Source organism: Lissotriton helveticus, chromosome 4_1, assembly GCF_964261635.1.
Source record: "Lissotriton helveticus chromosome 4_1, aLisHel1.1, whole genome shotgun sequence".
Lineage (NCBI taxonomy): Eukaryota > Metazoa > Chordata > Amphibia > Caudata > Salamandridae > Lissotriton > Lissotriton helveticus.
The window spans coordinates 1,135,731,853-1,135,746,169 of NC_136063.1; the positions used below are offsets into that span (position 1 = coordinate 1,135,731,853).

General features: G+C 46.1%; 1 protein-coding gene across 1 annotated transcript in view; it reads left to right on the top strand.

The window, feature by feature from the left end:
- Positions 1–14,317, top strand: part of NFX1 (nuclear transcription factor, X-box binding 1) — a 1,119,153-nt gene that overhangs the window by 744,996 nt on the left and 359,840 nt on the right. Inside the window, exon 14 of the mRNA XM_078687738.1 lies at positions 8,787–8,906. Within this exon, the coding sequence (XP_078543864.1) occupies positions 8,787–8,906 (120 nt within the window). The remainder of the gene's footprint in view (positions 1–8,786; positions 8,907–14,317) is intronic.

The following is a 14,317-nucleotide window of genomic DNA, read 5'->3' on the forward strand; positions in this document are numbered from 1 at the left end:
TCTGGCTCAGAGCATGTGGAAGTGGGCCATTCAGAGGAACATTTTCCTCATGGCAGAACACCTCCCAGGAAAGGACAATCAGATGGCGGATCTGCTCAGCAGGTACAGCCATCAAATGCACGAGTGGGAGTTACACCCATCTGTCCTCCACCCGTACTTCCAGCAGTGGGGTCATCCGGAAATAGACCTGTTTGCCACAAAAGAGAACGCAAAATGCCAACACTTTGCCGCCAGGTTCCCTCACCCACAGTCGCAGGGGAATGCGATATGGATGAACTGGTCAGGCAAATTTGCGTACGCTTTTCCGCCAGCGCTGGTCGCAAGAAAGCTAAGGCAGCACGAGATGACTCTCATCCTAGTTGCTCCAACGTGGGCGCGCCAGGCCTGGTACACCACGTTCCTCGAACTCTCAGTGGTGCCGCATCAAAGACTGCGCCTCACGCCCAGTCTTTTGACGCAGAACCATGGAGAAATTCAGCATCCAGATCCGCAACAGCTCAACCTGGCGATCTGGCTCCTGAAGTCCTAGAGTTTGGATACCTTAACCTACCTCCGGAATGCATGAACATCATCAAGGAGGCGAGGAAACCAACTACTAGAGCATGCTATGCTGCAAAGTGGAAGCGTTTTGTCATTTACTGTACAGCCAATGACATCAACCCGCTAGATGCATCTATCCCCAACATCATCTGCTATCTGTTGCATCTTTACAAGTGCAATCTAGCGTACACTTCCATTCGGATACATCTATCCGCCATAGCGGCTTATCTCCAGAATAGGCAGCACCTCTCTGTCTTCAGAGTGCCCGCCATTAAAGCCTTCCTTGAAGGTCTGAAACGAGTCATTCCCCCAAGAACACCGCCAGCTCCGGTGTGGAACCTCAATGTCGTTCTCACCAGACTGATGGGACCACCATTTGAGCCACTGCACTCGTGTGAACTCCAGTTCCTTACGTGGAAAGTAGCTTTCCTTGTAGCTATTACGTCTCTGAGGCGTGTCAGTGAGCTGCAGGCGCTCACAATCCAAGAGCCATTCATTCAAATTCATCCAAATAGGGTAGTGCTACGCACTAACCCCAAATTCCTTCCGAAGGTGGTGTCACAGTTTCATCTAAACCAAACTATTGACTTACCAGCATTCTTTCAAAACCCGCAAACGGTGGCGGAAAGAATGCTCCATACCTTAGATGTACGGAGGGCGTTGATGTACTACATAGACAGAACACAACCCTTTAGAAAAACAAAACAACTCTTTGTTGCCTTCGCACCACAACACAAAGGCAACCCGATTTCCAAAGCAGGGATAGCCAGGTGGATTGTTAAGTGCATCCAGATATGTTATCAAAAGGCCAAGCGCACTTTAACAATACCCCCCAGAGCGCACTCCACACGCAAACTGGGGGCGTCCATGGCTTTCCTAGGGAACATTCCTTTAGAGGATATTTGCAGAGCAGCCACGTGGGTTACACCACATACCTTTACAAAACACTACTGTGTTGATGTGCATTCCAAGCAGCAAGCTGCTGTAGGACAGGCTGTTCTGAAGACACTTTTTCAGGTTTCTGCAGCTGGCACGGGCAACCGCCGCTGATGGAGGGACTGCTATGTATTCTATGCTAAGATATGAATTTAGCAGCCCACATGCCTCGAACTGAATATGCTACTTACCAGTATGCATCTGTTCTTGGCATGTAGGGCTGCTAACATTCATATCGCCCGCCCTCCTCCCCGGTGCCTGTCGCAGCTGCAGATATACTATTGTATTTATTCATTAGCATGGACATCCTTTACACTTTTCACTCCATCTTCTGCCACAATGGCGAAAAACAATCTGGGGATGGAGCCGATGCCCATGCGCACTGTAGTCCAGGGGAGGAGCCACCTATCTCAGGATACTTCGAAGACTCTTCCAGGACAACAATGTGCGATCATCCGAGCCCAACACTAGGCGGCGATCTAATGCTAAGATATGAATGTTAGCAGCCCTACATGCCAAGAACAGATGCATACTGGTAAGTAGCATATTCAACACATGTCTTTGGGACAAATTTGTGGCTTGATGCACCAGATTGACTTTCTCCGGGCCAAGTTGTCTGACGTTCTGTTATTTTTTCTGTCTCCTGTCTGGAAAGGCTTTGCTGTGGGTACAGTTAACGGTTTCCTTCCAGCCTTTTTACGGTTGACAGATGCCCTTGTTTTTTAGGTCATCAGTTCGATGCTATTTTTGAAAGGGCTGCAACACATCTCCCCCTTCTCCCTTTGTCATGCCCCAATGGGACCTTAATCTAGTCCTGGATTATCAGATAGCACTCAGTTTCAGCCACTTCACAGCTGTCCTTTATGTCGCTTTGCTATCAAGACTTTCTTACTCATTTCTTCCACCTCAGTTGAATGAGTAAATAAGTAAGATAGTTTTGATAGTAAAGAGTCGTAAAGGTCAGCTGCGAAGTGGCTGAAGCGGAGTGCACATCAGATAAGCCAGCAGTATATTAAGGTCCCATTGAGGCATAACAGAGGGAGAAGGGGGGAGTGTGTGTGTAAGATTCAGGCTCTGTGCCACTCCATCATACTCTTCCTTCTTCCCAGGCAAATTGGCTCTGCAGACTCCAGACTTCTTCCTGCAGAAGGTTGTGATGTTGTTCAGTGTCGCTCAGAACATCACCCTGATGACGTTCTATGCTTCGCCTTACCACTTTAAAGAGGAGGAGAGACTTCATCTGTAGGATCCCAAGAGAACGCTGAGCTTCTACATAGATCGTACAAAAAACACCAGGTGGATGATCAGTTCTTTGTGGGGTTCTCTGGAACAAAAAAGGGCAAGTCCCTGCAGATGAGAACCATCTACAATTGTATCTTGCTCTGTATTAAGTTCTGCAACTTATTGGCCAAAATACAGCCTCCGGAAAGAGTGCATGTTCATTCTACCATGGCCACAGGTACTAGTGCATTAGCACACGGAATGTCTGTGCTAGACATTTGTCGGGCAGCCACATGGTCGTCTCTCCATATGTTTTACAAAGCATTAGTGCCTGGACAGTCCGGTTCGCCTGGAGGACCAATTTGACTGCTCATTTGTGCATGACTTTCTGTTTTGAGTCCATTCATGCACCTGCCTCGGAATAGGTATTGCTTTGGTATCTAAAAGGCGAGGAATCTGCGACCAGAAGTGTCACTCAGAAAAAAAAGTCACTTACCTTACATAAGGCTATTTCTGGTAGAGACTCTACCAGCAGCAGATTCCTCACTGACCCTCCCATCCTCCACGTTCTGTTATTGGACTCTATCCATTAATAAGATCCCAAGTCTAGGAATTTGCACACTGTCTAATAATTGGCTTTTGGGCTCTGCGTCTGGCAAGTCTCAAAAGCAACTGACGTCACTGTTCCAGAGTGGCGCCTTTATAGGCTCACACTTGATTTACAGAGCATAAAAGTGTCAGTGTGGAGGTGCAAGGCGCCACCTTCTGGCTTGCTGAGGTACTGCTGAAAAGTTTCAGTAGCCAGTCTGACGCCTGGTGAATATTCGAAAGGTGAGAAATCCGCAGCTAGATAGTCTCTAGCAAAAAGTGCATTACTGAAGGTGAGTAACTTGTACTTTAGTTTCACTGCTTGTTTGAAATGTTCCTAGTTTTTTTTTTTTAAACCTTTATTAGCGTCAAAAGTATATACAAGTCTAGGCCTACAACCAAATCGGCCGGCCGCAATACGTAAAGCAATCAGAGGTTCCAAGGCAAACATTACAGAGTCAATCAGCAAGAAGCAGAGGCAATACAATCATAAAAAGGGGAGAATATACCTAGGAACCAAAGGGCCAAGACACAGGAGCAAAAAAGGTTAATTTTATAATATGGGGATAAGGCGTACGACAGGCTCACTTTCAATATAGAGACGTCCGAAGTCCCAGAACCAGCCTCAGCGACAATAAGGGGGTATGGGGCCGCAATACAGGAGAGGCAACACAATTCACACAGGAAAATCGGGATAATTTAGACATAATCGACACTTAAGCATTATCATCGTTACATGCCCACCACTCAAACCACAGCTAAGCCAGAACAGAGGGATCGGAGAAACATTACATCAAAACTAACCCGTCATAGTGACCTCTAGGAAAAAGGAGGGAGGGGGGCGGGGGCGAGGAAAAGAGGGGGAAGAGGGGGGAAAGAGGGGGAGGGGAGGAGGACAAGGCGGAACAATGAGAAAAAGAAATGAAATACAAAAACGAAAGAAAGAGGACACGCCGACATAGGCGTCCCGTGGCGGGAGTACAGGAGAAAACAGGAGTATCAGCACCAGTGAGGGTACAGCAATCGAGAAAAAAAGCAACCGAACCATAAAAGGAGGGGTAACGACGCCACACACCCCACCCCGAACACACCACGGGAGGCAGGGACAGACGCGGCATTACTATAAAGAGATAGAAAAGGGCCATAGAACCATAAAACAAACAACAAATAGAACCCAGCCCACCCTGCACCCCTGTAGAAGGCTATGGCCTACCCTTGAGACAGCGTGCCTGTCGCCCTAAACCAGAACCCGAAATATAGCAAGAAAGAAAGAGAGAACGAGACAAAAAGAAACAGAAACAGAAATAAGGAAAACAGGAAGGAGGAGCAAAAGAACAGAAATCAATATGGTCGGCCGCCACCCTCCGCCCAACCAGACAATCGCAGCAAAAACAGACCAGGACGACACCCCATCAAGCGCCATAAAACTTACAGAGGAGGGGACCTCCCACCGCTCCATGGGTACAAACAACTGCGCCACTAAGTCGTATACCAATAATCAACCAGGAGTCGTGCATATCACCCCCATCCCTTCCGAACCACAAATCCCACCCACCACATGACAATGTAAAATGAGATACTCAATACAAGACCAGCACACAATCGAAAAAAATGTTGACTACCATGTAGACATGGGGGGTAAATCGGTCCGCAAGTGAGCCAAAGTCCGAGCAGAGAGTTTAAATGCACCAGCAAGCGCAGCACGGGTGATAAAGAACAGGAGTTCAGTTTCGCCGCCTGGGAAGGCGAGGGGGTCTCTGTAATAGACAAAGGCGAAGCCATCGGAGCAGGTGCAGGCGGCAGTCCACCAATATTTCTAGGCATCCGAGCCGAACAGGGCCGCGGCACAATGTCCAAGTCCCCGGGGTCAGAACCTCGAAAAACAGGGAGCTCCAAAGTCACCGGCACACTAAATGATCTTCGATCAGCGGCAGCAACACTTGCAGCAATCGAGGGGGGCGAGGCAATGGAGTCACTGAAACAAGAGGGCGGCAAGAAGAAACGGCTGCTCAAAATGGCGGCAGATCGTGGCGGACTCACAGGGACATCGGGTGCCAGGGATGCGCGCAGGGATCTCAGAGCTTCCAGGATATCTCTGACCGTAAGCTCACGCTCACCAGACCGGACCCCCGCGCAATTAGGCAACCCAAGCCCGCCGCCACAAGGCGATCCATGTTTCAGAGGGTCGGCCGCCATTTCGCGAAGTCAGCCCAGTCGCCGCCCTCCGCGACCCCCAAAAAACAGTTCAAAAATGTAGGACTTCACAGAGCTCCGGGGGGTTCCCAGCAATGGCAGCCTTGGTGCCGAAAGGATGTCCGCCCAGTGCGGGTCTCCGCCAGCACCAGCACCGGCGCCCCCAACAAGCAGAGTCCGGGCGCAGAGGTCCAGGGCCGCCGGACAAAGCAGCGGCGGGGGGAGGACCCCTTCACAGAAGCAGTCCCCGGTGCATCTCACCCACATCAGCCGCGCGGTCACCAGGGCAGGCCCGGATCAGGATTGCCGGGATTTTCGCACAACGGCTCTCATCATGGGTTCACTCTCTCGACCGGGGCCGACAGTCGTCGGATCCCACAGGCTAGGTCCCGGTCTCGGTTCCACGGAGGCCCCGGTCTTGCGGAGGGCACAACTTCGGAGCCGCTGCACGTCGAAACCTCCGGGCCAAATGGTGAGTACAAGCGAGGTGTTCCGTTTCCGATTCTCCGATTCTCCGATAATGTGTCGTCTCCGGACAGGATATTATACAGGATACATGATCAGGCCGGAGGGCTGCGGGAGCCGAGCTAAAAGGCGACCATTACGCTCGCGAGCTTGGCTCCTCCCCCAATGTTCCTAGTTTTAAGCACTACTGTTTAGTAACATATATCCAGAGTAGGGTACAGTGAACCAGAGAAAGGTGAAAGGGATCAAAATGTGAAAGTAATTATCTGGATAAGCCACTCAAGCTGTGCTGGTGTTTTAAATATTTGGAGTGAGACTCAAATAAAAGTTTGAAACATTATCATTTAAAAAATCAAAATATGGATGTACAAAAATTTGGAATGCTTAAAATCTTAGAATTTTTGTTTAAAAACATCGAGAGGGGTACAGATAAGCTCAGTGTTATATTTAGGGTAAGGATGGAGGTTAGGCCTGGTGATTGCGTTAAGGCTTGAATTATGTTTGGGCTTACATTTGAAAGCTATAACTTAAAGTATTATGTTAGTTAATTTAAAAGTTATTTTTTAAACATTATATTTAATGCAATGTAAAACAAAGTTTGTATTTTGTTCAATTTTTGAGAATTTATTTTAGGATTTTGTATGGAAATCTTAGTACTAAAGGAGGCTAGGACATGTATGTAGTGATCCACTTGGAAAACCAACAAAAGGCCCCTGCTAAAAGACATGAAGTGAAGTTGTGTGCTTGTACATATTAAAGGAATGTTGTGTTACAAAATATTCAGACTTATGCAATACAGATCCATACCTACATGCCTAACTCATTGTATAACAGAAGTTCCCTATACATATAAAAATGTCCTACAGGCAGCGGGTAAGTTTGAATACATTCAACGTTATCCAAAAATTGCAAAATGCATTCATAGTCTTAACGTGCCAGATAGAGAGCAGCCTGTGATATGTGGAGGTATAAATAAAGATAAATACTATGAACTTAAATGTAAATAGGACATATACCATCCAAAGGAAGAATAGAAATGGGGAGAAAGGAAAACTTCCCAGTGTCATAAGGATTGTGACAGGGAAATGTGAATTTCTGCAAAAAGAGATGTAAGAGTAAAATATGGCATTATTGATAAGTGAGAAACTGGTTATTGTATCTGGTCAAATAAATTCATGGAGCTTATGAAGGGACAGTCAGATCTAAGGCAAGTTTTTCTGAATATTTTAGTAAAGACACATGTAATTGTTAAATATTTAGCTAGCCAACTGCTGAACTGCAGATTTCCTAAGTGCAAACAGCAGTTGACTTCTTGGTTAATCACAAAAGATTTGCAACAACATTCAGCATTCACGGTTGGTTTTGGTGTTTCTGACATGTTAAATCTTTTATTAGGTGTCTGAAATAAAAAGTTGAAACTTTTGAACAAGTACAGAATTACCCGACGCCCTCATTTTGAGTATTCAAAGTGAAAATAATAAGAGCAAAAATACTGATAGGATTCTTCTTAGACTAATGGACGGTGTGCATTGTCGGGATGCACTTTAACCCATACCGGTGCTAAAAGAAATAAAGTGCTTCTATAGTTTCTGAGAGTAGACCCCAACATACTTATCTAAATATGCATGTAACACGGAAACTTAAACCTACTGCGCAAATAATATAGTGTGAAATGCATGAGGCCAGGCATCCAACACTGCATCATTACCTGAGTGCTTTAGCCTCTGTTTTTCATTTTTGTACTTTCTGATCCACGTTACCCAACATTTTCTTCTGGGAAACGTTCAGAATTTTGTAAAGAAAGCAGGACTGGAAGAGCTACTTGTAACTTGCATCCAGTGGAGGGCTGTCTTGGTGTAAGTATTTAGCAGAACCAGAAAAGTTGTTGGACTGAAGGAAGAGCTCGCAGAATCAGAGATAAATTTGGACTGGAGGAAAGATGGAAAGGGGCGTTCCAGTGGAGTAATAAGTGGTCTGAGAAAGGTTTGTAGGCACTGGTTCAATTTACTTACCATAATAAATCTTGTATTAGTCTAGTCCATTATTCACTCCTTTATCCAGATAGTCCATCTGCTCTCCCAAGTTTATGTGCTAGTTTGTCTGTGCAGTGGAGGCAGGATTGGTTGTGCTTGTCTTCTGATTATCCAATGTGCATTCCTGTTTAATCCTCAGTCAAAGTGCTTAGACCCTGTGATTTAGTTTTTTGTGGTCAACTCATTATTACACTGGAAAAAAACCTGACCGAAAGCACGGTAGCCATTACTGTGATTGACTTGAATGTTTCCAGTGACCTTGGAGTATTTTGACTTCATATGCTATTCTACGTAATATCTAATTTGTAAAGTTATAAGAAAGTTAAATTTAAGCATCCTTGAATCAAACAAAAGACATTTACTAGCTCTTCCATATTATTCAATAAGTATTGTATACAGTGATAGGGGAGAGAAAAGCAAGTGCTTCTAACAAACAGAGCTCCTAGCAGCAGTTTAGTTGTAGGAAAGTAATGTAAATACCATGTTACGCTGAAGAAACTGGCCTCTCTTGCTTTAAAAATAAAAACAAAATGTAGATAATTCTCGAGAAAAGCTTAATTGACTCCATACATCTTGTTATCATGCTATTTTGTTCTAATAAATCAAGATTACTACTCTGTGTTTTAGTGCGGCTTTTCCCATCAATCCCTCTGTTTTGCCAGTTACAACCAGATATTTGACTAGTTCATCTGCTATGGTTTTGCAATTATTATCTAATTTAATTTAACTCAATTTATACTTATTAAAAAGTAGTGAAATGTATGGTAAAATAATGGTGGTGTTTGATTTTGTTTTCTTATTCTCCAATAGGCTTTGATGAACTAACATGCTACTGTGGGGAATCTGTTATTTTCCCTCCTGTTGCATGTGGTACCCGGCCACCAGAGTGTAAAAACCCCTGCACAAGAAAGCATGAATGTGATCACCCAGGTAGGTGAAAGTTCCTGCAGAATATATTACAAGTAATATAACTCTTTCTCCAGGTTTCATGGTTGGCTGAAATGTATCAGGAGGTTACCAGAGAAAGAGTAACCCCAAAGCTGTTTATTCTTTATTTGAATGAATTCTTTATTGTCCAGGTTTGGATTTCTGAAGACAGGAGTTGGGCTTAGAATCGAAATGTTCTAAATGTTGAAACTGTGCCATACTAATCCTACCACTGTGGTTGATCCTGTTCCTTCTTAGCTAATTCCTTTTTAATGCACTCAGTCTTGTTTCTTTCAGCTGTCTTTCCCTTTCATCACCAGAAAAAGAGGGGGTGGTCACCAGAAAGGTGGTGCTGTAAAAATTTAAAAAAAGAAATAGTAGAACACAGCCCTCTGACGATCTAACTAGCCCCACTAATATCACAATGGCTCCCTCGAATTGTATTGATCAATTTCCCATTCATAGTACAGAGGATGGGCTTTTGGGTAAGATGGAAGTTCTTGTTAAATCCCTGATGCTGCCCTTATTGGAACGAACAAGGCTGATCAATTCCAAACTTGACCAGCTGGAGAATATAGTTACAGCTAATACGAACATTTTGGATAAATTAGTAAAAGCATTGGATAGCCCCATAGTTCCTTCTATTGACCCCCTTGTAAAAGGGACTAGTTATGTAGCTAAGGCAGTTATCCCAGTCCCAATTGCACGATCGAACTTCCAGTTGGGTCAATTACGTCCAGAGAACCAGCCCAACCGAAATACTCCAATGGCAAAGCCCAGGGGTAGGGATATTAAGGAGGGTGAGGCGCCTAGTATGCAGCCTGTTCCAAGCTCACAAGATATCAGCAATCGGTCGAAAGAGAAAAACCAACTGGGGAAAGAGGCCAGTAAACAGTGTCTCCCATGTGTTAATCTACCCCCTGAGTCTGCTCCCTATACTATTATTTTGACAGGAGTTCAAGTAATTGGGAGGGATAAAACGGAATCATACAGGGAGTTGGAAAACAAAGTCTCTTTTTGGTTGAACAAGAATAGGACTCTTCCCCCCTCCTCCAATTCAGAGATCTTAAATATTAGAAGAGTTAGTTGGGTGGGACATTGTCCAAAGGATTTAGAGGGAGACTGTGTAATAATTAACTTTAGGGACCCTTGGGTGGTTGACTTTGTTCGCAGAGAACCAAGATTTGGTAGGGTGGGCGATATACAATCTTTAGGCCTACAGTACTTTTATCCAAAAGGTCTCTGTGGTCCTTATTTCCATACACCAAAGCTCCAATGGAAAAGTCCAGTTGGCAGGTTTCCCTCTAATCGAGGCATACATACCTCACACTACCCTTATTTGTTTAATCGTATTGAACCCCTTTAAGGCTTGGAGGGGGTAGATTGACTTTCGTCTAACTCTGATTGTAAAATTCGACTCGGAAGCTCGGCAACGGAGCCAGTAGGTTCTAGCTTTTTAGAGGTTGGGGTGGTGGATAACAGTGATCCCGTTCATGGCAGATCTACAGAGGTGGGAAGGGTGCGACAGGCCATAGGCTACGGAGCAGAAAGGTCTCCCCGGGGTTCCTCTAGTAATGAACTCATAGACAAATCAATAAGGGCCCGCGAAGATAGCCAACAGCCCACACAGGATCCCCAGCTCAGAATAGTTTTTTGGAACATCGCATGGCTTAAGGGGAAATTGGACTCTAGTGAATGGACAGACTTTGTAGATGAGTATGATATAATAATTTTCCAAGAAAGTTGGGCTACCAACGCAATTTTTCGTGTGGGGTTTCTAAATTTTTATAAACCTGCCATACAGGGAAATAAAGGGAGAGCGTCTGGCGGCTTAACCATTTGGGTCCGTCAGCACCTCAGCAATAGGCCGACAGAGCTGACAGTGCAAAATCCTGATATTCTCGGGATTAAGCTCAGTAAAGTAAATCATCTGGACATCTTTATTATCAACATTTACGCGCGGGGTTTACCTGGTGGGAGATGTCCGACAATCATTGAAGAGCTAGACTCGTTCCTAGATTCAATTGGAAGAGACAAGTTCTTAATTGTGGCTGGGGACCTAAACTGTACCTTCGAACCGCTTCATAGTGAGAGTGAGGATATATATGCCGAAGATGATGAGTTATGGAATGTCCCACAACTTCTTTTAAATCCAATAAAAAGGGGAACTGAGGCAGCTCTTCACTGGTTGGGAATGTGCCTGGACTGGGGGCTGAGAGCAGTAAATGGCTGCTCACTCTCTGATAAAAATGGTCGGGCAACTTTCGATAATGGCACAAGTACAAGCAGAATTGATTATATTTTTATTAAAGTTGAGTACTGGTCACTGCTAGATGATATGTTAGTTTCTGCACGTCCAGAGAGTGACCACAACCCGTTGATCTTAAGTCTGAAATTGGAGGATAGTCCCGGGCGCTCCAGGGCTACAAATTGCGCCACAGCTGAGGCTATCCTGACTAATGATAGATGTAGGGTCCGATGGAGCAGGGTATTAGATCACCCAGCCATCCTAGATTGGGTCTTGCATGAATTCACATCCTCTTGGAGTGCTATTCGGGCACTGTCTAATACCCCAGGATACTTAATGCACATTAGTGATTTCCATGAGCAGCTGTTTGATACTCTGAAAGCAATTTTTACAAAAACTGCTAAACCTGGAACAGTCTCTGTAACGGCAGGGAACAAATGGTATGATAAATCTTGCCGACAGGCTCATTGTTCATTGATTAAAGCCATAAAATCCTGAGTGGTAGTTGACATTAGAATGGCTAGATCAGCGTATAAGAAAGCCCAAAGGGTAGCTAAGAGAACATGGGACGATAATTGCTGGCAGGATCTATATGATGCATGCAGGTCCTCTAACCAGATTAAGTTCTGGCAGGTTGTAAAATGGGGCGGGAACATGGATTCTCAAATTCCGGCTAATCATGTTCCTGCTGAGGACTGGGTTGAGCACGATGCATCACAGTTCAGGGGCTCAGAGTTGAAACAACCGTATGTATTGGCCAGCCCTTCTTCAGAGCCTTTAATGTTGAGCACGTCTTTAGTATTCACGAGCAAAGACGTAGAATCTGCACTGAGTTTGGTCCAAGGCGGCAAAGCCCCAGGTATGGATTGCGTCCCGGCTGACTTATTCAAGTATGATTTGTTGAATTGGGTCCCATACATTATGACGTTAGCCAATGCTATTGCAAACGGGGCCCGGATCCCAGTTTCATGGAAAGGGGCCGAAATCCTACCCATTTTTAGGGCTCGGGCCTACGTCACCACGAAGTGGGGGCGGAGTTTCCGAGCTCTTATGTATTAGAAAAAAAAAGAATTCTGAAAGGGGTCCGGGCTGCCACATTCCAGAAAGCGCGCGTTTTTTGCGTGTGGTATTTTGCCATGTGCATGGTAATTGGTCCAGGCAAGGCTGTGTTTAAGTAAGGCAGCACGCCATAGGACTTAGGAATTTGTCAATGTCCACTTCCTGCATAAAGTGTTCGGACACGCACAGAAGAATACATAAATCCTCAATTACCAGCTGTCCGAGGTGCCGGTAATTGAAGGCAGATGGTGCTGGGAGCGTGTGCACTGCTGTGTTTTTTTTCCCTTCAGCTCTGTGTGCGCGCATGAGCAGCCGGCCAGCAATGTAGAGAATCACATGCATCAGATCTGTTTTTTTTAAACAATTGCGATCGCGAAAGTGATCTCTTTCTGTGCTGCTTGTTTAAACAATTGCGATCGCAAAAGTGATGCTTTCTGTGCTGCTTGTTTAAACAATTGCGATCGCGAAAGTGATGCTTTCTGTGCTGCTTGTTTTTTGTATGTAATCTTGTTCTTCTACGAACTCGATGGTAGCGGAGTATCCCATCCTCAGCCTCTAGGTCACTTCATTAATTTTCCACGAGTCTGCTGTGTCTGTTGGCGAGTGCAGATTGGTAGTGCAGAGTGGTAGTGCAGAGTGGTAGTGCAGAGTGGTAGTGCAGAGTGGTAGTGCAGAGTGGTAGTGCAGAGTGGTAGTGCAGAGTGGTAGTGCAGAGTGGTAGTGCAGAGTGGTAGTGCAGAGTGGTAGTGCAGAGTGCAGAGTGGTAGTGCAGAGTGGTAGTGCAGAGTGCAGAGTGGTAGTGCAGAGTGCAGAGTGGTAGTGCAGAGTGGTAGTGCAGAGTGCAGATTGGTAGTGCAGAGTGCAGAGTGGTAGTGCAGAGTGGTAGTGCAGAGTGCAGAGTGGTAGTGCAGAGTGCAGAGTGGTAGTGCAGAGTGCAGAGTGGTAGTGCAGAGTGGTAGTGCAGAGTGCAGAGTGGTAGTGCAGAGTGCAGAGTGGTAGTGCAGAGTGCAGAGTGGTAGTGCAGAGTGCAGAGTGGTAGTGCAGAGTGGTAGTGCAGAGTGGTAGTGCAGAGTGGTAGTGCAGAGTGCAGAGTGGTAGTGCAGAGTGCAGAGTGCAGAGTGGTAGTGCAGAGTGCAGAGTGGTAGTGCAGAGTGCAGAGTGCAGAGTGGTAGTGCAGAGTGCAGAGTGGTAGTGCAGAGTGGTAGTGCAGAGTGGTAGTGCAGAGTGGTAGTGCAGAGTGGTAGTGCAGAGTGGTAGTGCAGAGTGGTAGTGCAGAGTGGTAGTGCAGAGTGGTAGTGCAGAGTGGTAGTGCAGAGTGGTAGTGCAGATTGAGAGTGCGAGTGGTAGTGGTAGTGCAGATTGAGAGTGCGAGTGGTAGTGATAGTGCAGATTGAGAGTGCGAGTGGTAGTGGTAGTGCAGATTGAGAGTGCGAGTGGTAGTGGTAGTGCAGATTGAGAGTGCGAGTGGTAGTGGTAGTGCAGATTGAGAGTGCAGAGTGCAGATTGGTAGTGCAGAGTGGTAGTGCAGAGTGCAGAGTGGTAGTGCAGAGTGGTAGTGCAGAGTGCAGAGTGGTAGTGCAGAGTGGTAGTGCAGAGTGCAGAGTGGTAGTGCAGAGTGGTAGTGCAGAGTGGTAGTGCGGAGTGGTAGTGCAGAGTGGTAGTGCAGATTGAGAGTGCGAGTGGTAGTGGTAGTGCAGATTGAGAGTGCGAGTGGTAGTGGTAGTGCAGAGTGCAGAGTGCGAGTGGTAGTGGTAGTGCAGAGTGCAGAGTGCAGAGTGCAGAGTGCAGAGTGCAGAGTGCAGAGTGCAGAGTGGTAGTGCAGAGTGGTAGTGCAGAGTGGTAGTGCAGAGTGGTAGTGCAGAGTGGTAGTGCAGATTGAGAGTGCGAGTGGTAGTGGTAGTGCAGATTGAGAGTGCGAGTGGTAGTGGTAGTGCAGAGTGCAGAGTGCGAGTGGTAGTGGTAGTGCAGAGTGCAGAGTGCAGAGTGGTAGTGCAGAGTGCAGAGTGCAGAGTGGTAGTGCAGAGTGCAGAGTGGTAGTGCAGAGTGGTAGTGCAGAGTGGTAGTGCAGAGTGCAGAGTGGTAGTGCAGAGTGGTAGTGCAGATTGAG